General features: G+C 53.4%; 7 protein-coding genes across 7 annotated transcripts; 2 read left to right on the top strand and 5 right to left on the bottom strand.

Annotated features, from left to right (window-relative positions):
* Window positions 1-1,833: 1,833 nt before the first annotated feature.
* Window positions 1,834-6,615, bottom strand: EI97DRAFT_386477 (UDP-glucose:glyco protein glucosyltransferase precursor; the record flags this gene model as incomplete). The annotated part of the gene is made up of 5 exons (XM_033796073.1): window positions 1,834-4,824; window positions 4,879-5,139; window positions 5,189-6,020; window positions 6,072-6,425; window positions 6,473-6,615. The coding sequence occupies 5 exons, from the start codon at window positions 6,613-6,615 to the stop codon at window positions 1,834-1,836; spliced, it is 4,581 nt and encodes a 1,526-aa protein (XP_033649659.1).
* A 505-nt stretch (window positions 6,616-7,120) lies between these two features.
* EI97DRAFT_386420 (Ribophorin I) lies at window positions 7,121-8,664 on the bottom strand (the record flags this gene model as incomplete). Its single annotated transcript, XM_033796067.1, has 2 exons — window positions 7,121-8,258; window positions 8,312-8,664. 2 exons carry the CDS (start codon window positions 8,662-8,664, stop codon window positions 7,121-7,123), a joined length of 1,491 nt encoding a protein of 496 aa, XP_033649658.1.
* Window positions 8,665-8,838: 174 nt separating this feature from the next.
* Window positions 8,839-11,462, top strand: EI97DRAFT_504447 (uncharacterized protein; the record flags this gene model as incomplete). Its single annotated transcript, XM_033802827.1, has 4 exons — window positions 8,839-9,059; window positions 9,114-9,695; window positions 9,747-10,044; window positions 10,109-11,462. The coding sequence occupies exons 1-4, from the start codon at window positions 8,876-8,878 to the stop codon at window positions 11,460-11,462; spliced, it is 2,418 nt and encodes an 805-aa protein (XP_033649657.1). The 5' UTR covers window positions 8,839-8,875.
* Window positions 11,463-11,493: 31 nt separating this feature from the next.
* EI97DRAFT_437209 (SPX-domain-containing protein) lies at window positions 11,494-14,532 on the bottom strand. Its single transcript, XM_033799295.1, has 4 exons — window positions 14,336-14,532; window positions 13,847-14,249; window positions 12,194-13,796; window positions 11,494-12,097 (listed from the first exon to the last, which is right to left on the bottom strand). The coding sequence occupies exons 1-4, from the start codon at window positions 14,338-14,340 to the stop codon at window positions 11,721-11,723; spliced, it is 2,388 nt and encodes a 795-aa protein (XP_033649656.1). The 5' UTR covers window positions 14,341-14,532; the 3' UTR covers window positions 11,494-11,720.
* A 241-nt stretch (window positions 14,533-14,773) lies between these two features.
* Window positions 14,774-15,918, bottom strand: EI97DRAFT_234139 (uncharacterized protein). Its single transcript, XM_033793979.1, has 2 exons — window positions 15,623-15,918; window positions 14,774-15,542 (listed from the first exon to the last, which is right to left on the bottom strand). Exons 1-2 carry the CDS (start codon window positions 15,780-15,782, stop codon window positions 15,208-15,210), a joined length of 495 nt encoding a protein of 164 aa, XP_033649655.1. The 5' UTR covers window positions 15,783-15,918; the 3' UTR covers window positions 14,774-15,207.
* Window positions 15,919-17,122: 1,204 nt separating this feature from the next.
* Window positions 17,123-19,146, top strand: EI97DRAFT_386454 (FabD/lysophospholipase-like protein; the record flags this gene model as incomplete). Its single annotated transcript, XM_033796070.1, has 3 exons — window positions 17,123-17,273; window positions 17,583-18,063; window positions 18,276-19,146. The coding sequence occupies 3 exons, from the start codon at window positions 17,123-17,125 to the stop codon at window positions 19,144-19,146; spliced, it is 1,503 nt and encodes a 500-aa protein (XP_033649654.1).
* Window positions 19,147-19,808: 662 nt separating this feature from the next.
* EI97DRAFT_470638 (uncharacterized protein) lies at window positions 19,809-21,591 on the bottom strand (the record flags this gene model as incomplete). Its single annotated transcript, XM_033801781.1, has 4 exons — window positions 19,809-20,075; window positions 20,130-21,017; window positions 21,256-21,337; window positions 21,391-21,591. 4 exons carry the CDS (start codon window positions 21,589-21,591, stop codon window positions 20,059-20,061), a joined length of 1,188 nt encoding a protein of 395 aa, XP_033649653.1. The 3' UTR covers window positions 19,809-20,058.
* Window positions 21,592-21,957: the final 366 nt, after the last annotated feature.

Raw genomic sequence — 21,957 nt, 5'->3', positions numbered from 1 at the left:
TCTCGATGGGTTTGGCCGTCCGCTGCACCTCCTCCTTCTCCGCATCAGCGCCCCCCAACCAAGCCTGCAGCACGCAGCAATTACTAATAATTCAGATGGCCCGAAGACGCGGTCTTGGATTCTTTTTGCCTGGCCCCGGGGCATCGGAGCCGCGCCTGGCGATGGTGGCGTGCCTCTTCTTTTCTTTTTTCTTTTCCTGTCCCGCTTTTTGAGGGGGGCGTTTGCGGCATTGTTTCTTGGAGGGCGGGGATGTTGGAAAGTTGGGAAGGTTGTTGGGCGCGAGGCTGGGATGGGGAAATTTCCGAGATGGAGGATCGGCGTTTTTTTGTGGTGGCTTGCTTGGGAGGGATGGATGTCTGGGTGGGTTGGGGTGGTGTGATCGGTTGCGGAGGATTATTGTTGGTTTTGGTTTTTTGTGGGGAGTTGCTGTGTTGGTGCTGGTAAGTTCTGGAGGCGCATGGGGACGCCGAGATGGGTCTGGGGAAAGAGGGGGATTGTATGTAGAGAGTAGAGCAGAGAAGGGGAGGTGGCACCGTGGGAGGTATTGTAGAGGTGTGGGTAGGGTGGAGGGATAGATGGCGAGGCTGGAGGATGAGACCTCTTTTTTTCCTTCTTTTCCTCTTTTTTTTTTTTTTTTTTTTTTAAACCTTGACATCTGTTTTGCGTTTCTTTTGGTTTGCGAACGGCGGAGCTGGTGCGTGTGCTGAGGTCCTTCAAAAGTAGTCTACAGACCTACCTACCTGGAGTGGAGTTGATGAGCAGCGGGGAGTTACGCAGTAGTCGATTTCACCAGAATCGAACACCAACACTACATACACAAGTCGTCGGGTCAGCGTCGGGCACCACCCAACAGAGTACATAGCAATCAGGCAGAAAGCCAAAATCCCGTGGCTCCAAGTCCAGAATTCGTGGATGTGGTCATCTTCCGGTGATTCGAATTTCGAATTCCTCACTACCGTGTTTGCTAGCAAAGAAGCGCCGTTAGATGATCATGTGATGTTGGTTAGAGTGGAAACGGGGCATCAATGGCCAAAGTGTGCTGGGCATGTGCGTTTGTTAATCAAATGAGAGAATGCAAGTCATTCCTCTGCAGCTTCTCTTACGTTCTGCTATTCGGGGAATTGTATCACAGAACCTTCAGCTGGGAAGAGGGTACAACTACCTGTATCCTTCGCCAAGCCTGACCTGCTATATACTACTGGAGGGGATCAGACTTGGAGACTGCGGCTTGTAACAATTGTTTGTACTTTTCTTAGCAGACAGAATACGAGCCTGCTTGAGAACAGGAATGGAAGAAAAAGTAAAGGCGTGCAAGGGATGGGGGATCGAGAGTGTTCATGACTGAAGACGTCTCCGAGGAGGTTCTTGTTGTTTATAGCTTTGTAGCTGGGCCTGAGTGACACCTATCAACTTGAACGGGAGCGCATGCGGAGGGAGTCGATATGGAGTGGCGAAATGAGGGGCTGCAGGTAAAGCGCAAGTGCAAGAAATAGAATAGAACATTTTAGTAGCTAGTAGAGCATGACGGCGCATGGAAAAGCTACAGGCTACGCATGTGAGACTCGAATCATAATATAAATGACTGTTCTATGGAAGAGCAGCGGGCCGTTTGCATTTGAACTGAAAGGTTCTGGTGCCCCTTGTGCATATCAAGTGACCTCACAATAAGGTATCTCCATCTCCTCCACAGAGAACGTGACACGTCAACTATATGTCGCGGAGAATGTATGTACGGTACTGTATTCGCATCCAGGCGTCTATCATACGAATCTCTCGATCACTCTAGCAAACCAATTCCTCTGTCCCTCAAACCACCCTTACACAACAAGTGCACTACAACTCATCATGACGCTTCCCAACCCTCTCCCCACCCCAAGCCTGCGGCTCCCCATGCGAATCCGATATCTCCCCCTCCCCATCCCGCTTCCCCTCCTCCCTCTTTTCCTTCCCTTGCCCAGCTCCCTTCACCGCCTCCCCCCTCTTCCTCCTCGCCAACGCCGCAATCTCCTCATCATACTCCGTCCACTCCGGAACCTGCCTCCTCGCCCTATCCAACTTGGGCTCCTTCGTCTGCGGATTATTACACAAATCAATCGTCTTGGCCTGCTTCAAACTCTCATCACTACACCACGTCTCGCACCACAACCACTCCTGCGGCAGACTGTAGATGGGGAGCTGGAACTGCATATTATTCGGCAGATCCTGGTCCAGGTTGCTCAGACTCGCCGGGTCGGCCGACAGCGAGTGGTACTGTTGGCGTAGACGGTCGCCAGCGGCCAGAGCTCGGAACCGCTTGAGGTCCACGACGTACAGAGCAGAGATGTGGTATGGCAGGCCCCGAAGGAAAGACTTCCAGTACCCCTGTTTCCAGAAGCGGAATCCCTCCATTTCGGTCCGGGAATCGCACATGGGTGTGAACCCGTACGGCGCGCCGTGCAAGTCCATCTGGACAAGCTCGTACATGTCCGTCCTGACGATCTGGTCCGCATCCACGAAGATGACTTTGTCGAGGTCGAGCGGGAAGAGCACGTCGAGGAACAGGATCTTGTAGCCCCAGATCTCGCGCTGCTTCTCCTTCTGGCCACGCAGCCAGTGCGGCCACTTGTACGTCACGAGTTCGTACGAGAACCCGTATTCGGCCGCCATGGTCGGGAGGAAGGATTTGAAGCTCGGAGAGAGGAATTGCTCGATGAACCAGAATTTGACGGTGTGGTTGGTGTGCTTCATGACGGAGAGCATCATGATGTTGAGCATGCGTTCATAAAGGTGGCCTGAGGCGACAGAAAAGATGTTGATATCGGCTTGGACGCCGGTTGATTTTGCCTTTTCGGCTGTGAAACCTGTCTTTGAGAGCAGTTTCGAACCGGATTGGAGGACTTTTTGTGTGTCGATGCCTTTCAGGCCAATTTTATTAAGGAGCTTGTTGACTTTCTGTGTTCCTTTCTCGACAATCTCGGAGGCCATGCTCTCATCGGTGACCAGGACGTCGGCGGTTTCCATACCGGGCTTGCGTGACAGACGAGGGAAAAGAGTGGCTCCTTGGAAGCTCATCAGTACGATCTCATTTGTCTCATCACCTGGGACGGGCGCCCAGCCTTTAGTTCCAGCACTGTCAATGTTGAAGATCTCCTGGCTACGGCCACTCTTGAGCTGGATCTTGAAGAAGCCAGGGTTGGCTTTGAACTGGAAATATCCGAGATTTGCCATGATGATGGTGTCTGCAAAGTGTGGGTCCTTCTCAGTGGATAGAACCAGCTCAGCGCCCCTCGGTGGCATTCCGCCTTGGGTGACATCGCGAGAGTGGCCTTCAATAAGAATGCTCTCGAGACCGTAAGTAGCGTCTATGTCAGCCCCAGGACTCAGCGAACTGAGCTTGATATTGTCAAGATCGTGGATGGACTCCTCTGGTGCTACGAGCCATGATGGCGGCACGTCCATGCCTAGGTTAAGCAATGCTTCCTTGGGTATACCAGTAAAATGCGCTTCCAGGTCCACAAAATCGCCATTGTCGTTGAAAGTAGGCCTTGAATCCAGGAGGTATCTGTAGAACCGCTTCACAGGCAACTCCTCCAACCTCTGGTGAGGGTTCAGAAACAGCTTCAGGTAGACACCGTCCATATCGGATAGGACCTTGAGGATGGGAATCCACTTCTGCGCCAATTCTGTAGCAGGATCAACGGATGCCACAACCTGGAAGATAGCCTTTGACTTGTCGCCCTTGGTGATTGCAGTATGGGTGTCGTTCCATTGATTGAAGAGATCCATACGCATTGTAGAAGCCGATTCGAAGATACCTTCTGGTAGGTCGGACACCGTTGACAACGACACGAGGGATTGAAGTTTGGCGAAATCGAGTGGCGAGGTGAGCGTCCCCGTTAGCTGTAGAGACTCCAACGCTGCGCTGAGTGGCTGAATTCGCTTCGAAATCTCGTAAGAAACAAGTGTTTCAATGTCGTCCTTGGAGACTGTCTGCTCAGCAGGGATGGGACCAACAAAACGTCCATTGAGGAGAAGGCCGCTCTGTCCGGGGTTGAGGCCAAGTGCTTCGTAAATAGGCTGAGCTGTCTTCCAGAAAGCCGTCGAGTTGCCCGGAGTAGGGGACAATCTGGGTTCTTCTGATGCTATGGTCTCCAGCTGCTCGGACGTCAATGGCCCATACTTTATCCGAGCCTCCAGCATATCTTCAGACGCACTAACTCGATCGGCTCCGGCTTCCGGGTTATGGATCAGAACAATCTCCATGTTTTTATGTTCTTTACGATAGTGGGATATTGCTCTCAACAACTCGAGCCCGGATGTAGAATCGAAATCGCACACCACGATCAAATGCACCATGTCCTTAGATGGTGTCGCGTCTGCTAAGATGATCGGCATCTTTTCAACAATCTGCTCGTGTCTCTCATAGAACTCAACCATGTTCACAAGAGTGATATTCTTCTCATTCTCCGGAATGAGCAGTGGATTACGCTTCACAGCGGCGGAGGCCAAGAAGAGCTGTGGAACCCACGTTTCTTCCGAGAGATCGCCCTCGAAGACGCGTTGCTGAATTGTCCGCAGGTCCATTGTGATCCGTTCGCTCATTAGTTGCATCCAGTTGTCGGCTTGTGGAACGGGTGCGCCGTTGACGAACATCGGGGCATCAGGTCCATCTGCGGCCAAACGAGACAGATACTGCTTAGCAGACGCCAATAGCTCGTTTACGTCTTCAGCCTTGAGAGCGTCAGCGAGAGAAAGCGCTTCCCGCTCATTGCGCAATTTAGCGTCCTGGACGGCTGCGTCAAAGGTGCTTTTGTCGGGCATGGAGACTTTCTTGTTTTCGTTGGACTATAATGCGTTAGCGTCCAAATGCCGCGTGGATACCGATATACCAGTACGTACCGCTTCCAGGTACCTCATCACGGCAGAAAGCCCGTAAGTCTCTAACAGATGATAAACAACCTTGGCTTGCTCGGCTGCTCCCGTGCTGGTAGTCTTCGGCACGAGACCCCATCGGATTGGGACCCTGCGCTTGACCATGGTTTGCAGAGTCTGTGTGATCGAGATGACATCCTCTTTGGAGCTAAAGTCGACAGGGATGATGACGTTGTGAACATCTCTGCGAACGGAAGGCAGTTGGCCAGGGAAAGTACGCTGAAGAAGCTGCACTTTGTCAGCCGTTGACCATTACATTAGGAGGGTAAGGACCTACGGCAGTGACTTCTGTGGGCCAGTCCTCGTATCTCTTATCCTTTTCAATATCGTTCAGCCAGATGATGACTCTGCCACCTTCGGTTGTATCCCTAAAGTCATAGCGCTGGGGTTCATCCTGCATTTGATTCGCGGTAATCGCCGAATGTGAGAGAAGAGCTATGGCGTCTGGTCCGGAAAGGCCTCGGCTTCGGATACCATTGATCAATTTACGTTCTCGCCGGAGATGCTCTAGCAAAGTGAATGGATTAATATCGCGGTTGGGTATCTGAACACCGTTTATCCACATCACGTTGAAGCCAGATGGCAACAGCTGTTTCCTATTTTCCTCATGTTCATGGAGGAACTCCTTTGAGGCATTGTGTGCGGCGATAGCAGAAGAATGCTTCGGGAAATCCTGCACCAGACGCAGGAGAGTGTCTAGTGGCTGGTCACTCTTCATCACGAAACTAGCAGCGTTCACGGCGAGATTCGACACTTCTGATGAGGATAAGGGCTTGAGATCTGCCACTTCTTCGTCGCCGGTAAGTTCGGTGCTTTGCGCCTTTTTGGCGTCATTCTTAGCCTCTTCGGCCTGCCGGTCATCGATGACAATATAGTCGGTTCGCTTCAGCTGGAGCTCGACACCGTAGCCGTTAACTATGAGTGGCGTCCCTGGCCCTTTCGTTGACGGCTTATGGCGGACCCGATATGATGTCTTTCCCTCCTTCGCGGTCTTGCTCAGGGTCTCGTGGAACCACGCGAAGGAAGGTGAGGTGATATCTGCGTAGACTATGGACGGTAATGCATTTTTGCTGTCGCCGAGAATGCGATCGAAGGGCAATTCATCAGTGCTGGTATGGTTAGCATGTCCCCCACTGCAATATACAAGACGAATAGCTTACCGCTCGCTCTTTATCCTGCCATTGCTCTCCTTCAAATCCGGATTGCAGTACTGCTCCCCACCAAACGATACCCATGTCTCACAGCCCTCGCCTTGATCCCCTTGTAACGAAGGTACGACAGATGTGTTGTAGAATTGATAATGCGCTTCTATGCGCGGAGCTGCGGACCGGACTGATAGTGCGAATTGAAACGAAGCCAGCGTTTCGAGGTCGGTAATGTGTCCGTCTGCTTCCAAAAGATCTGTGAATACATAGTATAGCTCTTGGGGCGTGTTGCACTCCCGGAAGTAACCTTGTGCTATGCGATCGAGGAGCGGGTAGTATGCGGTGGAGTTCTCCTCGGCGGCGGTTTCTCTGCACCTGGTTAGCCTGTTGTCCAGAGACGAGAAGCCTGGACATACAAGAGCTCGACTAAAAATGGAGCAGAATTGAACGAGGCTCGAAGGGCAACGTTGATGCTCGGACCTGCGAGAACACCTATGAATCTACTGGCACCGAGCAACAGCAACGCCTTCGCGCAGAGCGACAGTTGAAGCGCCCCCATAGCACAACCCTTGGGCTGGAGCTCCACCAGACGTCAGAGAAATCTCAGGACTATCCTCAGAGGGTTCCGCGTTGTGAACGTGGGCAATGACAGCTCTGATATTACAGAAGTTGCAACGTATAGCATTCCGTTCGGAACGACGTCTGGGGCCTGATATAGGTGTCGCCACAACACGAAGTAACCGCTGCTTGGGCTACACCTGCAGCGTATGGAGCTAGGCCAAGATGCAATCGGATGTGTATCTAATAAAACATTCGATAGTTATACAAGAGTCTCGTTTGATGAATGGGGTGTGGTTTGCCAGTTTGCTGAGGAGCTTGGCAACGAGCTCTCCCCCGCACCGCCACAATGTGGCACTTCCGAAACGCCGAACTAACATAGTATATGGATATATTGATCTACATGAAGAAACACCAGACTGTAACGCTATGAAAGAGATGATTTACCAACCCGAGACTCCCAAGAAACCGTATCTTTAGTTTTTACTCCGACCTGGATAACTTCTTTACGCTGTTTTCTTTTTGCCTATGCTTGTGTCTATGTTTCCAATGACCCAAACGGCCACAAAGACGCTGAACATGCCCAAAGTAATGACAAGCGGCTTGCGGAGACCCGCTGTCCAAGGGTAGTCATAAGTGACAATCAGGTCGCGGTCTCTGAATTCATCAACAACATTGATCGCAGTGAGGCTCAATGCTGTTCGTCCGAGGGTGTCCATAAAGGTCTTGTGTAGGCTCGTGGTGCTGTCGATAAGGGGCACAGACGTAGCATATCTAACGTTGGTGGCACCTTCAGGAAGGATGACACGAAGGTTGACGCGAGCGTATTCAATACCTTCAGGCTGGCGAGGACCTTCCAGGAACGGGACTTTGAGGATATAAGACTCGCCAGTCGCTAGCTTACGCAGATAGCTGGACAAGTCGGCGTTCCATCCAACCCGGAAGCTGTACTTCCAGCCTCCAAAGACTGGGTAGCGAGGCCTCACCTCCAGGACGGTTTCTCTCCTTCCGGGACGGAACCGGGAAGTCGAAACGTTGCCGATGTCATCCGTGAAATAGGGGTCAACGGCTCCAGGATGGAGAGGAAGGCTGAGAGCCTTGAGAGCCGAGGTGGCTGGGTTCATGTATGAGCTCTTCTGCCACTCAACGCGCGAGAACTGGTTCTTCAGGTGAGCGCCTCGATTCTCCAACCAGTAGCGCTCCTCAGTCGCCAAGTTGCCGCCCCAGTGGGAGACCTCAATATCGCGCTCCAGGAGTGATACATGTGCCACAGGCTTCGTGAATTCATATCGGACGCTGACCAATTGCTCCGCGCCCGCCGGAACGGATGCGTAGGGGCCATAGGTAAAAGTGGTTCCTTGTTTCTGGGGATCCGCGTGCTTCTCGGAGTTCAATTCCGCAGGAAGCTTTGTATAGTCCGGTACGTCGGTATTCGGAAACTTTATCTTGGTCTTCTGGTTCTCGGTGACATAGGCGGAGGGTGCATACGCGCTGAAGGTGTATTGTAGATATTGCTTGTCGTTCTGACCGATATGGGCGGGGACCGGTGTGACGGCAGAGAGGATGGAGTACGTAATGCTCAGGGTTTGCTGTTGCTTGGGCTCCAGCGGAACCGGAAGGTGGATTAGGTAGAACTCCGTGGGGCTTGGGGGGAACCTGTTAGCTATGCCGGAGTAGTATACGAGCTGGTATAGTACCTTTCAGTGTCGAAACCAACCACCTCGACCTTGAATGCTCCTTTAGCGACATCTTTCTTGTCCCTAACCTCCAAACCTCCAACTCTTGATATTAACCGGGATTCAAAAGGGAGGTAGTATTCCGATTGGGGTTTTGAGTCGATATTCTCTATAATGACATTGATTGTTTCTCGGGGATAGAATTTGTCCAAGTTCGTCGTCCGGACTAGATTGGTGTTCTTGAACACTTGTGGTGGTTTGAAGGTCCCAGACAACACTTGCTTCGACACGAGCGGTTGGGACAAGTTCAATTCGGCAGCGACGAAGCTTGAGAGCGCTGCCAGACAGCTTGCCAGCAATGAAAACGACCTCATCTCGGGCATTGACCCGAAGACCCAAGCATAAATGAGGTGTTGGTGTCAACCGAAGGAGAAGGTAGTTGTCGTTCCTGGCGCTCTTGTGTCGTGTTCACTTCGTCCCGGATTCTGCCGATGCGGGCCGCCTTCCTCCCGCCTACCGCCAAGCCTTGAGCTTGAGCAACCGCATCCTTCTAGTTCACATGTCGTTTTCGACAAATCCACAACAATGACGCTTATAGGAAGAGCCGTTGGGAGGCCATTTCTACGGAATAGGGGCTGGTCACGGACGATCACCTCTGGAAGACGTCTGCTCTCGAACAATTCCTTTTTCCAGGTCTCCGATGAGGTGCGGGAAGCTCTGAATTCGAAGAAACCAGTCGTAGCTCTTGAGACTACGATATATACTCATGGTACTGAGAAACGCGCATTTTAGGATGTTTGTGCAGCTCCTAATGACCTTTCAGGCTTCCCATACCCGGACAATGTAGCCCTAGCATCCCTCCTCGAGAGTGTAGTCCGCGTGAACGGCGGCGTTCCAGCCACCATCGGCATCATTGACGGCGTAGCGCGTGTGGGACTGAGTCCTGAAGAGTTGATCAGGTTGGCCTCGTCAGCAGGGAAGGAAAACACATTAAAGCTCTCCAGAAGAGACCTGAGCTATGTCTGCGGTCTGCGATTGGCAGGTAAGAAGTTCAATGGCGGCACGACCATTGCTGGAACTATGCTGTTGGCCCACCTCGCTGGTATCAAAGTGTTTGGTACTGGTGGGCTTGGTGGAGTTCATCGCGGCGCCGAGTCTAGCATGGATATCTCCGCTGACCTCACCGAGCTTGGACGCACTCCTGTGACGGTCATCAGTAGTGGGTGTAAGAGTTTCCTGGATATCCCTCGGACATTGGAGTACTTGGAAACAGAGGGAGTGGGAGTTGCCACCTTTGCAGATGGGCGCAAAGGCAATGTCGACTTTCCTGCCTTCTTCTCAAGAGATAGTGGTGTTAAGAGTCCGACCACTATTCAGGATGAAATTGAGGCTGCTGCGATTATACGTATGTTGTGCTTTTGAACTTCTACCGCATTTCAGCACTGATCTTGTGCAGATGCCCAGCATGCTCTGCAGATTCAGTCAGGTTTGCTATTTGCGAACCCGGTCCCTGAAGAAGCTGCCATTCCCAAGGAGACCATGGACAGTATCATAGAAGAAGCCATTCGACAAGCCGACGCATCAGGTGCCTCAGGCAAAGATAACACGCCATTCATCTTGACCAAAATAAAGGAACTGAGCAAAGGCGCAAGCATACCCGCCAACCGGGCTTTGATTGAGTCGAACGTCCGGAGAGCTACGATTGTAGCAAGAGAATTGGCCGTTCTAGAAGCCAAACAGGAAGAAGCCCAAGGGTGAGCCAGCATCCTTGACGCATAGTTGTAGGTGTAGGCTGGCGCTGATTTTATGTCTATGTAGACATGGCTCCTCCTATTTCACGCCTGTCCAGTCAAGTCTTGCTTCGACACATGAAGCTCCAATGAGCAAAGTCCAGTCTACATCTCCGGAACCTCAAAGTGCGGGCAGCAGAACGTCAGTAGACGGTTCTAAAGTCGACATAGTTGTCGCGGGTGCTCTGGCACTAGACATATCCTGTGACTTTGCGCCACTGTCAACATCTCCCAATCGAATAGACCCTGAGCAGCACACTTCGAACCCAGCAGTGATTACTCAAACCCTCGGCGGCGTTGCCCACAACATCGCCAAAGCAGTCCATTTCCTAGATTCCTCTGTCCGGCTGTGCAGCACGATTGGCGACGATCTCAGCGGCCGCGCCGCTTTACAGCAACTAGAAGCTTCAGGCATGCTCACGGACGGCATACGCACGCTCCCTAGCCCTCACAAGACAGCACAATACGTTGCCGTCAACAACGCCAACAAGGACCTCACCCTCGCCATGGCAGACATGAGTATCCTCGAAACCAGCACCCCATCCAGCATCCACGACACCTGGCTCACCTCTCCCTCCCTAACCTCCAACCCCCCGAAATGCCTCATCGCCGACGCAAACTGGACACCCGAGAGCTTGCACGCCTGGCTCACGCACGGCAAACACATCAACGCCCTCACCATCTTCGAGCCCGTCTCCACCGCCAAATCCACCCGCCTCCTCACCGCCATCGCCGCCTCCTCCAAACACAACAACGACCATGCCGCCGCCGTCTTCCCAAACCACATCGTCGACCTCGCAACGCCAAACGCGCACGAACTCGCCGCCCTCCACTCCCACGCCCACCAACTCGACCTCTTCAGCACAAAGCACTGGTTCCGCGTCCTCGACGCCCTAGGCATCCCATCTTCGGGCCTCCGAGTCCCACTCGCGTACACCACAACCCCGGACCTCGTGGACGCCGGCCTCCCCCAACAAGCCATCAAACTCCTCCCCTTCATCCCCACGCTCGTCACAAAATTAGGTCCCAAAGGCGTCCTCCTAACCAGACTCTTGCCCCTGGACGATCCCGCCCTGAGCGACCCCGAGGAAGCGAAATTCATCCTCGCGCGGAACGCGAATGGCGATGTGGACGTCGGCGTGGGCGGACTGTATGTCCGGCTCTTCGAGCCCGAGCGCGTATTCGCGCCCGAGGAGGTGGTAAGTGTAAATGGGGTTGGGGATACGTTTTTGGGGGCGCTGGCGGTGGGGTTGGTCCGGGGAGGGAGGGTGCAGGATGGGATTGGGTTGGCGCAGAGGGCGGCGGGGTTGACGCTGGGGAGTAGGGAGAGTGTTAGTGAGGGGTTGAGGGAGTTGAGGGGGTGGGTGGAGGGAGGGAGGTGATGAACGTGTGATTCAAGAGTCAGGAGGGAGATTTGAATGGATCTGATAGTGATATCATGAATCCTTGTACAATACTAAGAGAAGTAATTGGTATACAACAATGCAAGGACACCCTCGCATGCAAGTACGAACTCGACCAGAGCCAAACTCCTGCAGACGACACTCCCGACCCCTTTCCTATCCCAACAACATACATACTATGTACATGACGACCGGTCCTCCCTGATATATACAAACCCCCTTCACTCCCTCTCAACACTAGAGCTTCCCCTTCGGCCCTCCATCCCTCAAACCACCTTTATACTCCCCACCCCTAATCCTCACGGCAAAAGACACCACAACCGCCACCAACAACCCCACGCACAGCGCCGTCGGGCCCCACCGATCATGATACGTCACCGCCCTCCTCTTCCTAATCATCCGGACTCGCCACAGGAACAGACCCGCCGAGTAGAACAGGGAGAGACATGCGATGACGGTGAAGCACCAGGCGGCCGCGAGCGCGATGCGGTCGCCAAAGTTGAGCAGGGTCGCCGCGATGGAGCCCAGGAGGATGGAGAATTCGAGCCAGGAGAGGAAGGTGCGTTCGGTGGCGAGTTGGACTTTGGGTTCGACGCGCACGGGGACGTGGATGCCTTGGGAAGACGTGAGTTGTTGTGTCCATTTGCCGAATATGAGCGGAAGAAAGAAATGCGCAGATAATGGAATGTTAGATGGAAGAGAGCACTTACGTTTCCCCGGCGGCGCTTTGAACCGCTTCACCTCGCCGGGTTGCTTCCAACTCGGCACACCGAGCGTAAACCCACCCTCTCCAACAGAAGTTGGTCTCGGTCTGGGAACCAACATCCACAGCCCCTTAATCACGGCATCCCCCAGCCCGTTGATCTGGTGCCTCAACCACGCCTGCCGATAATGCCAACCGCCAACCCTCCTCGCCTCCTCCAAGTCCTCATCATCCTCGCTGTCAGAATCATAAATCGGGTAATCGTCCGGATGCAGAGGCTGCGCCGCAATCCTCTCCTCGACGTCCAGCGCATTCGGGCCCTCGCCGTTCCCGTTGATGGCCCCGTAGTCCTGCCTCCGCGCCATGTCGTGTTGTTCCATGACGTCTCTGGCTTCGCGGAGCCGTCTGATCCTGTCATCGTCTTCCTGCCCCTCTACGCGCGGCAAGCCCATGACAGCATCCTCGTCCTCACTCTCGTCGTCCATGTTGCCGCTCGTGCTGATGTCGTTGCTCGCGCCGGGCCTTTCGATGCCGAATCTGTGGCTGACGGGTTTACGGATGTCGACGTCCATCTGTGGCATCCAGTAGGGGAGTAGGTGTATGCGTTTGGGATTCAAGGTCGCAGTGCCGTGGATATATTTCGAAAACTTGGGGACCGCTTCGACGAGGTGCGAGGCTGTGAGTTCGCGAATCCACTCTGGAGGTTCCTGGCCCGCTTGGGTCTGCAGTTTCACTTCCAAGACCGCGTAGGGGAAACGCTCGACGTCTTCGGGCGGGAGTTGTGAGAAAGGCCAGTCTACTCCAATGTCCATGCGGCGCCAGTTGTTGCCCGCGCGTTGGCGACCATCAAGGTTGTCCTCACGGACCATGGTGAGTTCGGTGTCGAGCGATATACGCACGCGGGCGTCTCCTGGAAGCTGGAACGCCGTGCGGTGGTAGAAGGATCGTGTTACAGGAACCAGTTTGCGGGTTAGGACGCGATACTGGATCTCCCTTGCAAGTTGTTCGTCGGAAGCAATGTCTTTCTCAGGTCTCTTATTATCCTTCCGCTCCTTTTCGAAGATCTTTTCGGGTGTGAGTTCTCCCCTCAAGTACGCATTTACGTTCTTCTCCTTCAGCTTGAAGCGTGCTTTGACGGATTCCTCGCCTGTCCAGTCTTCGCGATGCGTCTTCCGCTCTACGAAGATGGTTTCACTCGACATGCCACCGTACCAGCGCAGTCGGATAGCCTCAGCACCTTCCGTCTTCTTCAATCGGCCTTCGTATAGTTCCCATGTGTCTGTGTTGTCAAAGTATATGGAGGTAATGGCAGAATCGTCCACGTGGAACTCCTTGTTGGGATTGAACACCAACACCGGCAAGTGCTTCAGGATGATGAGCTTGAGCTCTGTGATGTTGTCCGGGTGTACCCAGTACTTGGTTGTCTGGCGGACGAAGTTCTGCTGCTTCCCTCCTGCGGCCGAATCGCCCTTGACGGGGTTTCCGCGCGTTCGCACCGTGTCGTACAGCTTCGACAGCTTCACGATGAAGGCGTCGTAGTTGTCCTTGTAGAAGGGCTTCTGGCGCAATCGAGTTGCGAAGACGGGCTTCAAGACCCAGCGTGTAATTTTCTAGGGCAGTGTCAGCGTAGGTTCAAGCGAAGAACAAGTCTATTACATACGTCATGCTTCTTGATAATCTTCTGAAACCCCGTGTAATTGAGCTGCGCAAACTTGGCCAGGTCGTGCACATCAGCAATGATGTCGCTCAGGTCCTCCTCCAGCAGCTCAAAATCCTCCTCGACGGAGCTATCCAGCTCCGCTCTACCCGCATTCTGTTCCGCTCGCGACACCACCTCATTGACCTCCTTCTCCGACGCTGCGATGCGCCGCACAATCTCCTCGCTCTTCACCGTCGTAAAGCTGTAGACCTTATCGAGCTCCCGCTCGAGCTGTTCGACGAATTCCTGCTCTGCCTTCTCGTCCCAGATATGGTGTTGTCGTAGCGCATGCTTCAGACCGTCATAGTCGATGTAATAAAACATCCAGTCCTTAACGAGCGAGGACTTGAGCTGTTGTCCGAACCTGCATTTCCAAGCTGGTCAGCAACAAGTGACATCATTGGAAGGGCGCTCGTATTTAACTGGAGCCCAGGGTCCAACGCAACTCACCTCATGGCGACTCGATGGGCCAATTGGAGCCTCCGGACAGTTAAACAAAGAATGGAAGGGTAGGTGAAGGGGGTACGAGCAGTGATAGATTAATCAGAGTGCGGAGGGACTCTTGTGTTTTCGTAGGCCCCAGCGGGAGCTGGACGCCAAGGCTGCGTTTCTGAACGCCCCCCCCGGTCATGATCTGGCTCGCCGCGGTTCGTGAGCCAACGAGAGGGTGCGACCAGCCCACGTGTGGTTTCCGAGTTGTGAGCTGCTCTCTTGCAGAGGTCCAAATTCCACAGTAGGTTTTCTTCGTGACTTTAATAAAATAAAGAATCACCGTCAGTAGTCGAAGCACCATGGCGATTAACATCCGCACAACTACTCCTATATTGACCAACGCGACGGCGCAAGAAAAAAGAATGTGAGAAAGGGTTTTGGAACCATAGGAGAGCCAGGAAAGCACACCATCACCAGCAGATATTCACGCGTTGTATCGGTGATTTCGGTTGCAAAGAATGGTGCAATATCATTTGGTCCTCCATAGGTAGGTGGACTCACTGTCACATGCGAGAGGTTTACTCCATCGCGAAACCAAAGGAACGCCAGTGTTCAGAGAGTTTCTCTAACCCCAGACCCAAATCCAATGACCATCAAACCGTAGAATATCCTCCATGAACGCCGCGAACTCCAGTTCCGTGCCTTTTTCTGAGCTTGCTGGGTATCGCCAAGGAACGTATGAAGAGGGAAAGAGTCGTAGCGTCGTGTAGGGTGCATTACCGTCGCAAGAGGTGGCGTAGGCTGATCGCTTTTGAGGTAGCCGGTTGCATCCCAGGTAGGCAGAAGTCGGGCGGACCACTTGGGGTTCATCCGCGTGGACCAGAAAGACGTCAGGCAGATCGCGGCTGGGAGTGATGCTCGAGCGGAAACGTTGTCGAAGGAGTCACATGTTGCGAGTTCTCCGGAGAATTGTTCTGCGAGCCTTCGGGCGTAGCGGTTGCCGATTTCGAGACGATATACAACTCAGGGTAGCTGTCGAAGAGCAGACGCTTCCAGTATGGGCCTGAGGGCAGTCCGACGTTTGCAACCGACCAGTCGGGAATGATCTTGTCCTTATGTTTTTCCACATCGTCGGGCGATAAGAGATCCTCCATGCGGATATCCAGGCGACTGTTGCCTCGCGGGATCTTCTTCTTGGTCACGCGAATGAATGGGAGGTTCGGATCTAGGAGGCCGCCCTTTGTTAGCGTAGGCCACTTGAAAGAGAGAGCGACAGAAGGCATTGCGTGTTTGACGGCGACTTACCCGAGTCTAGGGATTTGCACAGATCATGTTGGGTCGAGACTTCCAGGGCCTTGCCGCCTGAGCGGTATCGATAGACGAGTATGTTAGACTTGTCGTCCTCGTCGAGACCGAAAAGCGAGCTGGCCTTTGACGAACTCGTCGAGTGACTTTTCCACGTCATGGCGGTGGCAGCCTGCGATGACTCCAACTTGGTAACGTGGACCGAGGGTGAGGCTGAAACGGGGTTGACGTAGGCTTCTGGGTGCGTGTAGCAAAGGAGCGGTGGTTGCGGAGTTAGGGTAGGTCGTCGGTGCGCGTTTGCAGTTGGCAAAAGCGTTCGTTGCCTTTGTATAGGAGGCGGTAGAAGAGGCAAACGAATGTCTCTGTCTGGTGATTCACAGTAGGGAAGGAGGTGGGGGTGAGCCAACCTGATTGCGAAGGTGTGAAAGAGGGTTCACAGGCGCTGCGCCGCATATGAATCAGGAAAGAGTGACGGGCGGAGAGAGTGGCTAGATTTTTCTTGGCTTGCGTCGAGACCCACCGATTGGATGCGGGGAAGTGGCGGTGCTCTAACACGCTCTGATTGGATTACGATACAAAAGTTGCTTACATAATCGATCAAAGTGAACGTCAACGGAAGACAACAAAGAGGAGAACATTTTTATGAGACGACAACCCCCTTCTGATGGCGGTGCGCATCGTCCTGCTACTGGAAATCCTGTTATGGCAGCTATACAAGTAGGGAAGCGGGTGACACCATGGCACACACGGTGGATTATGACCTGAGGCAAGCTTGGTCAGGGTCCGGATGACGCCTCCACGTGATAAAGGCTGATGGTCTATCAACCATGGTCCCAAGGCTGCGTCGGAATTGTCCTGCTCTTCACAGTACACGGTATTCCAGCTCTTACCAGCTCTAGATACTATGAAATTCTACGCTAGTGATGCTGTTAATGACGATGCAGGACATTTGCGGTCCGCGGCTGACCTCATCACCCAATTTATTCTATCCGCGCCGTCGGAAGCAACCATGGCCGGAACATGTACGACGGTAACGCAAAATATGTATGCGACTCGCGGGCATGCAAACGACGGAAATGGCCGTGAGGCGAAGCGGCGTGCCTGGCAGCCTTCTCTGCGCAGCTGTTGTTGGAAGGGGCCCAGTCATGAAGCCGCGGTCCAATCACTTGCGCTTGACTCGGTTTGAGTGCCAATCATCAGCCACTCCCGCCTGGCGCATGGCTAGGGCTTCACGGTTCCACACCCGCCTGCACTCCCTCTCCTTTCCCACACCCCCCCAAGTGCGCCTGCGCGAGGCTCTGCCATGTTTACGTCTGTTGACCCCCTTATTAAAACTCCCCGAAGCACCTTCATCCTAGCGTCGGAGTACAAACCCACTGTTTTGTTCCACACCTTGCTCAGGGTGTCGTTTGCTGCGAATCGGACCTACCCGCACCTTCCCGCGCCTTCCCGCACCTTCACTATACAAGTCGACCAACCAATCCACACGTCCTCTCCAACATGCTTCGTCCTCCCAACATAGATCCCCCTCAGCGGCCACTGAGCATCATGACGACGGCCACGTCGGCCTCGGGCCAGGACAAAACTGGAGCGACGTGGGCGACTGCTGTGACAGACGAGAACGCTTGGGAAGACCTCATACTCACACTGGGTACGTCCACGCTTCTCATTCGACGCCTGTTCCAGCTATAGCTTGTCCGAGTGCCTGGGAACGGGTCTTGATTTCGCTGGTGTTTATCAGCCTCGCGAAACTTCCTCAAGCACCGAGAGGCTCAGTCCAGTCAGCCATATCTGCCTGATGGACGAGACTGCGCGTCCCTGCTGCCGTTGGCCAGGCAGACGCCGGGGCTTGATCAAACTACACATCCACTCCGTCCCCGTCCCTCATCAACAGACACAACTTGACATGGCCTACCTGTGCTAAGCTCAGGGAACATCCACTGACCAGTGTACTGAACAGATGGCGGCGGCATACGAGGCTACGCAAGCCTACTCATCCTCAAACGTCTCGTGCATGAAATCGTCAAATGTGAACGGCGGCTGCAAGAAACAGAGGGCCCGATAAAGGACAGTCCACGGCAATCCTTCAACGAGGATGAACTACTCCTCTGCCATTACTTCGACTATATGTACGGCACCAGCACAGGTGGCCTCATATCAGTCATGCTGGGTCGGCTACGGATGACGGTGCCTCAATGCTTGGAGATATATCGACAGGTGGGAAACGACTTGTTTGGGCATCGGAGAAACGTGCTCCCCTTGGCGACCAAGTACCGGCACAAGCCTCTGGAGAAGGCCGTCCAAAGGATAGTGAAAGAGTACTGCAAACATCACGAGAATTGTGACGGGCTAGACTGGCACCCTTGGAACGTGGATGAGAAGGATGCGCCGACTTCGTCTTCTGCAAGCACGACAGGGGAGACATATCGCATCTGCCAATCGTAAGTAACTTGCTCATTCTGTACAACTTCTTTTCCTGCTGCTTCTCTATCCATGTCCTATTCGAGTCAATGAGTTTGGTTCTGGGGTGGTTTGGGGTGCCAACATTCCAACAACACCATCTGAATCTAGTCCAAAAGGATAGGACGGCAGGCTTTCCGCGCAGATCTTACTCAGATCTTGTGCTATTTGGTAACTTCGCTGACAAACCTAGGATCTGCCTCACAGCAACTCGGTCCGGCCAACTTGATGAAGCCTACCTCCTGCGAACGTACGATCACCGCTATGACCCCGAGATTTGCCCTATTTGGTTGACTCCATATAATGAAGGTGCCGACAAGCTGAAGATTTGGCAAGTCACCAGAGCCACTTCCGCGGCGCCCTTCTTTTTCAAAATGCTCGAAGCTGATTTCGGCCCACAACGCGGCAAGGTTGGCTTCAAGGATGGGGGTATTAGGGAGAACAATCCCTCCTACGCTGCCTATAGTGAGCATGCGTCCCTCAGGGGCGATGATCATGAACCTGCTCTCCTGCTTTCCGTCGGTACGGGACGCCCTGATACGTCCCACGATGGCTTCGCCGCCGCATGGCCTGGTCCCTTTGGCAAGGTGCCACTAGTGAAGCAGTGGTCGGAGAAGATTGCCGTGTTCAAAAATCTGCTCATCAAGTATACAGAAGGAGAAGACCGACACAAGATGATGAGGACCATCGCCAAGGGCGAGCACAGGTGGTACAAGCGCCTCAACGTCAACAAAGGCCTCGAGAACATGAAGATGGATCATTGGGAAAGCGGCCACTGGACCGACCCAAGTACCGGCATCAAGAAGGTGGTACCGGGTGGCAAGTCGCTGACTCGCATGGAAGAGGCGACACACGCCTACCTAGACCGGAATGAGGCGGATAAGACGCTGCTTGAATACCAGCCTCCCAAAGTGGTCCTGCAGCAAGTTGCCGAGCGATTGGTGCGACATAGGAGAGCGAGGGAAGCGACCAAGCATCAGGACCTGAAGAGGTGGGAAACACACATGGGACAGTATCTGACGGGCACCCGGGTTGATCACGAGGATGGCGCGGTGAAAAAATAGAAGACAGGATCCGACGACTCCCGGCCGATCTGGTGCTCGGAGGCGAGAGTACTCTTGAGATATGCCTTTTTCGTGGCTATTGATGCATACCACCAACTTCTGTACTGCCAAAGCGGAGATCCCGCCGCGGCGCAGCGCATCGAAATGGTGATGCATAGAGCATACAGTTCCGCATTATAGAGCCTGCAGTTTTGCTCTTCAATTCGGCGCATTCGAGAGCATCTCCGGTTCATGGTTGGGCATTTGAAGCTTCGCATTCCGATAGCAGAAACTCCACTCTTGCTTCGGAGCTCGTTTGGACTGGCGTTTGGGTTGTTTACATGGGATTTGATGGTATGTAACGCTCGTGCATGGAATGGCGCTGGGTTTCTGCTTCCCGACATTGTCTAATGGTTACGGGTATGATTACCTAAGTGTGGAGATTGGGTTCCTTTCTGGGATTTGTTCACACAGACCTTTTTCTTCTGTGTGATATCGCTTTATACCATTTCTGGGCTTTGAGTTCGGAAGGAACGGGGAATTCTGCATACACGTTTAACTGCATCGAACACATCACGGTGTCGACGGTGAGAAAATTTCTTCCCTAACCTTCAAGCATGAATGAGGGTCATTTCGGTGTCTTTCGAAGATTTCAATCATGCTCCGAAGAGGGACGGGAAGCACGTGGAGGAAAAGTTGTGATTGGTGGGGAGGGAGAGGGGTGAAAATGGGGTTCATACTCAAGTACTGGCATTTTCCAAGAACTGCGGAGGTTGCAAGGTGGAAGCGACCATTCACGCTGTCTTCCAAGTGTCTAGCTATCCGAGAGACCGCACTAAGCGTAGCAGCTGGACTCCAGTCCCGCACAAATAAAACAAGTCACAAGAACTTGAGCCCAACCTGGCCTTAATTTGCCAACTCATAGTAGTCCTTTCAATGCAACTTCCAACCTACACACAGTCAGCTTCCCCCATCCACAGACGCAATCTCACTAATCGACTTACTGAATTTCGTCCTCTCGGCATTCACCTTCGTAACCAACACTTCATCCCCGACGCTAATCCTCGCGTCCTCTTCCTTCCCACCGCCCCAAAACCCATACCTCCCAAATGCAGGACTCCACTTCATGCCCTCATCCACCCGTCTCGTCGCCTGCAATAACTTTAAGACTTCGCCCTCTTTCCCTTGCGCTTTCTTGCCGGTGGCGTAGTCCACGTTGATGGATCTGCAGCGGACGCAGTTGTGCTCTAGGCGGAGGTGTATGGGCTGGGAGGGCGGAGTGGAGTGACGGATGAGAAGACGCGACCAAAAGTCCTCTTCCCAGGGAGAAGCCGCTCCGGAGATGACGATGTTGGGTCGGAATTTCGTAATATCCATCTGTTTCCTGTCCTTGCCTTTCTCCTTTCCCCTCTCTTCTCCCGCGTCGGTGTCACTTCCGTCCTCATCATTCAACAACGCCGACACAGCATCCAACGACGTAGCAGAAACGAGGAGATACGGCGCACAATCCGCAAACGTAATCTTCTCCCCGCTCCCCTTCAGCTCCTCGAACAACACATCCCTCCTATTCTCCCCCAGGTACGCCAGCACGACGTCGAAGCCGAAGCATGTGGTGAACCACGCCGAGTACGTCTCCGGCATGAGGTATGCGGTCGTGGCGCTGTGGTGCATTTCTATGTCTAGGGTTTCGAGGGATGTGACGCGGGGTTCGAGGGGGATGGTTAGGGGGAGGACGGTGGGGCCGGAAGGGGAGATGAAGGTTATGGTTAGGGTGCCGGGGGTGGTTGGGGTGGGAGCGGTGAGGGAGGTCAGGAATTGGGTCATGATGTAGTGGTTGCAGACGGCGAGGTTTTGGAGGCCTGTCGGGGTGCGTTTGAGGAGCATGAAGGTACCTGGGGGTATATGTTAGGGTGATGCCTTTAGAGGCGAAAGAGGGAGATTTGGGCGAGAAGGGAGGCGGAAGAGAAGAAGGAAGAGGGGAGAGGGACGGAACGAAGGGTGAGGTAGATGTGATAACATCTGAAAGGCTATCGTATTCTGGAAGACGGGGAGAAAAGGAAATGCAATAGGCAGACGAAAAACGAAAAAAAGAAGTTACAATCATGTAGGGAAAAAAATGGGGAGCGTTACGATCATATTTCAACCCATACTTCGTCGCAACGGCGGAGGACACCCGGGACCCTCGCAGAGACTTGATGGGGTAGATGTATATCTATGTTTTGGTCAGTCACATTCCCCCTTACTACCCCATTCAAATCCGTCCACCTCCAAATCGAGACAGAGATCCACACACACCTCAGAAACCTTCAACGGCTCACTGTTCCACACCGCCAACGGCCTCCTCTTCAACCACCACGCGACTCCCAAATGCAGCACGACCAACACCCCGAATGTGAGATAGAGGTGCTGAGTAATCCAGTCAATGGCGTTCTCCAGCAGTATTTCTATCGTTTCTTTCTCCGCCATATTCAAGGGAGAATAAATGAATCAACGAAAGGAAGGCGTCTCTGAAAGAAAGTGTCTGAAATAAGCGATAAAAAGAACCTTTGCAAAGAGATCAATATGTACATACGCCCTACTGTCAAACTCGCTGGTTTCCGTTGCGACCGACCTACTAAATATGGCAATGATTAAGCTTTTTTGGTGGCGGGGTCCGAAAAGTGGATGCGGGAGCGGCACGTGGGAAACGTGGAGAATGAGGTGTCGTGATGTCCAATAATAGTGGGGGGTGATTGGAGTGAAGCGAGCCAATAGGTAGGTTTGGGGTTGGGTGGCGATAATTCTGTGTGTGGATATTGGGTGCGGTCTGGTCCATATGTCTATGGTAGCTTC

The sequence above is a fragment of the Westerdykella ornata genome (assembly GCF_010094085.1).
Source record: "Westerdykella ornata strain CBS 379.55 unplaced genomic scaffold EI97scaffold_43, whole genome shotgun sequence".
NCBI classification, from domain to species: domain Eukaryota; kingdom Fungi; phylum Ascomycota; class Dothideomycetes; order Pleosporales; family Sporormiaceae; genus Westerdykella; species Westerdykella ornata.
This window is presented reverse-complemented; position numbering and strand designations above follow the sequence as displayed.

Bases quoted from the DNA above. Each gene is read 5' to 3' on its own strand.
- EI97DRAFT_234139 (XM_033793979.1), bottom strand. From the start codon at position 15,782: ATGACGTGGAAAAGTCACTCGACGAGTTCGTCAAAGGCCAGCTCGCTT. The intron at 15,543-15,622 runs GTAAGTCGCCGT...GCGGCCTCCTAG, and splicing joins GTGCAAATCCCTAGACTCGG to ATCCGAACCTCCCATTCATT.
- EI97DRAFT_437209 (XM_033799295.1), bottom strand. The intron at 13,797-13,846 runs GTATGTAATAGA...ACACTGCCCTAG, and splicing joins AGATTATCAAGAAGCATGAC to AAAATTACACGCTGGGTCTT. The intron at 12,098-12,193 runs GTAAGTGCTCTC...CGTCTTCCCAAG, and splicing joins CAAAGCGCCGCCGGGGAAAC to GCATCCACGTCCCCGTGCGC.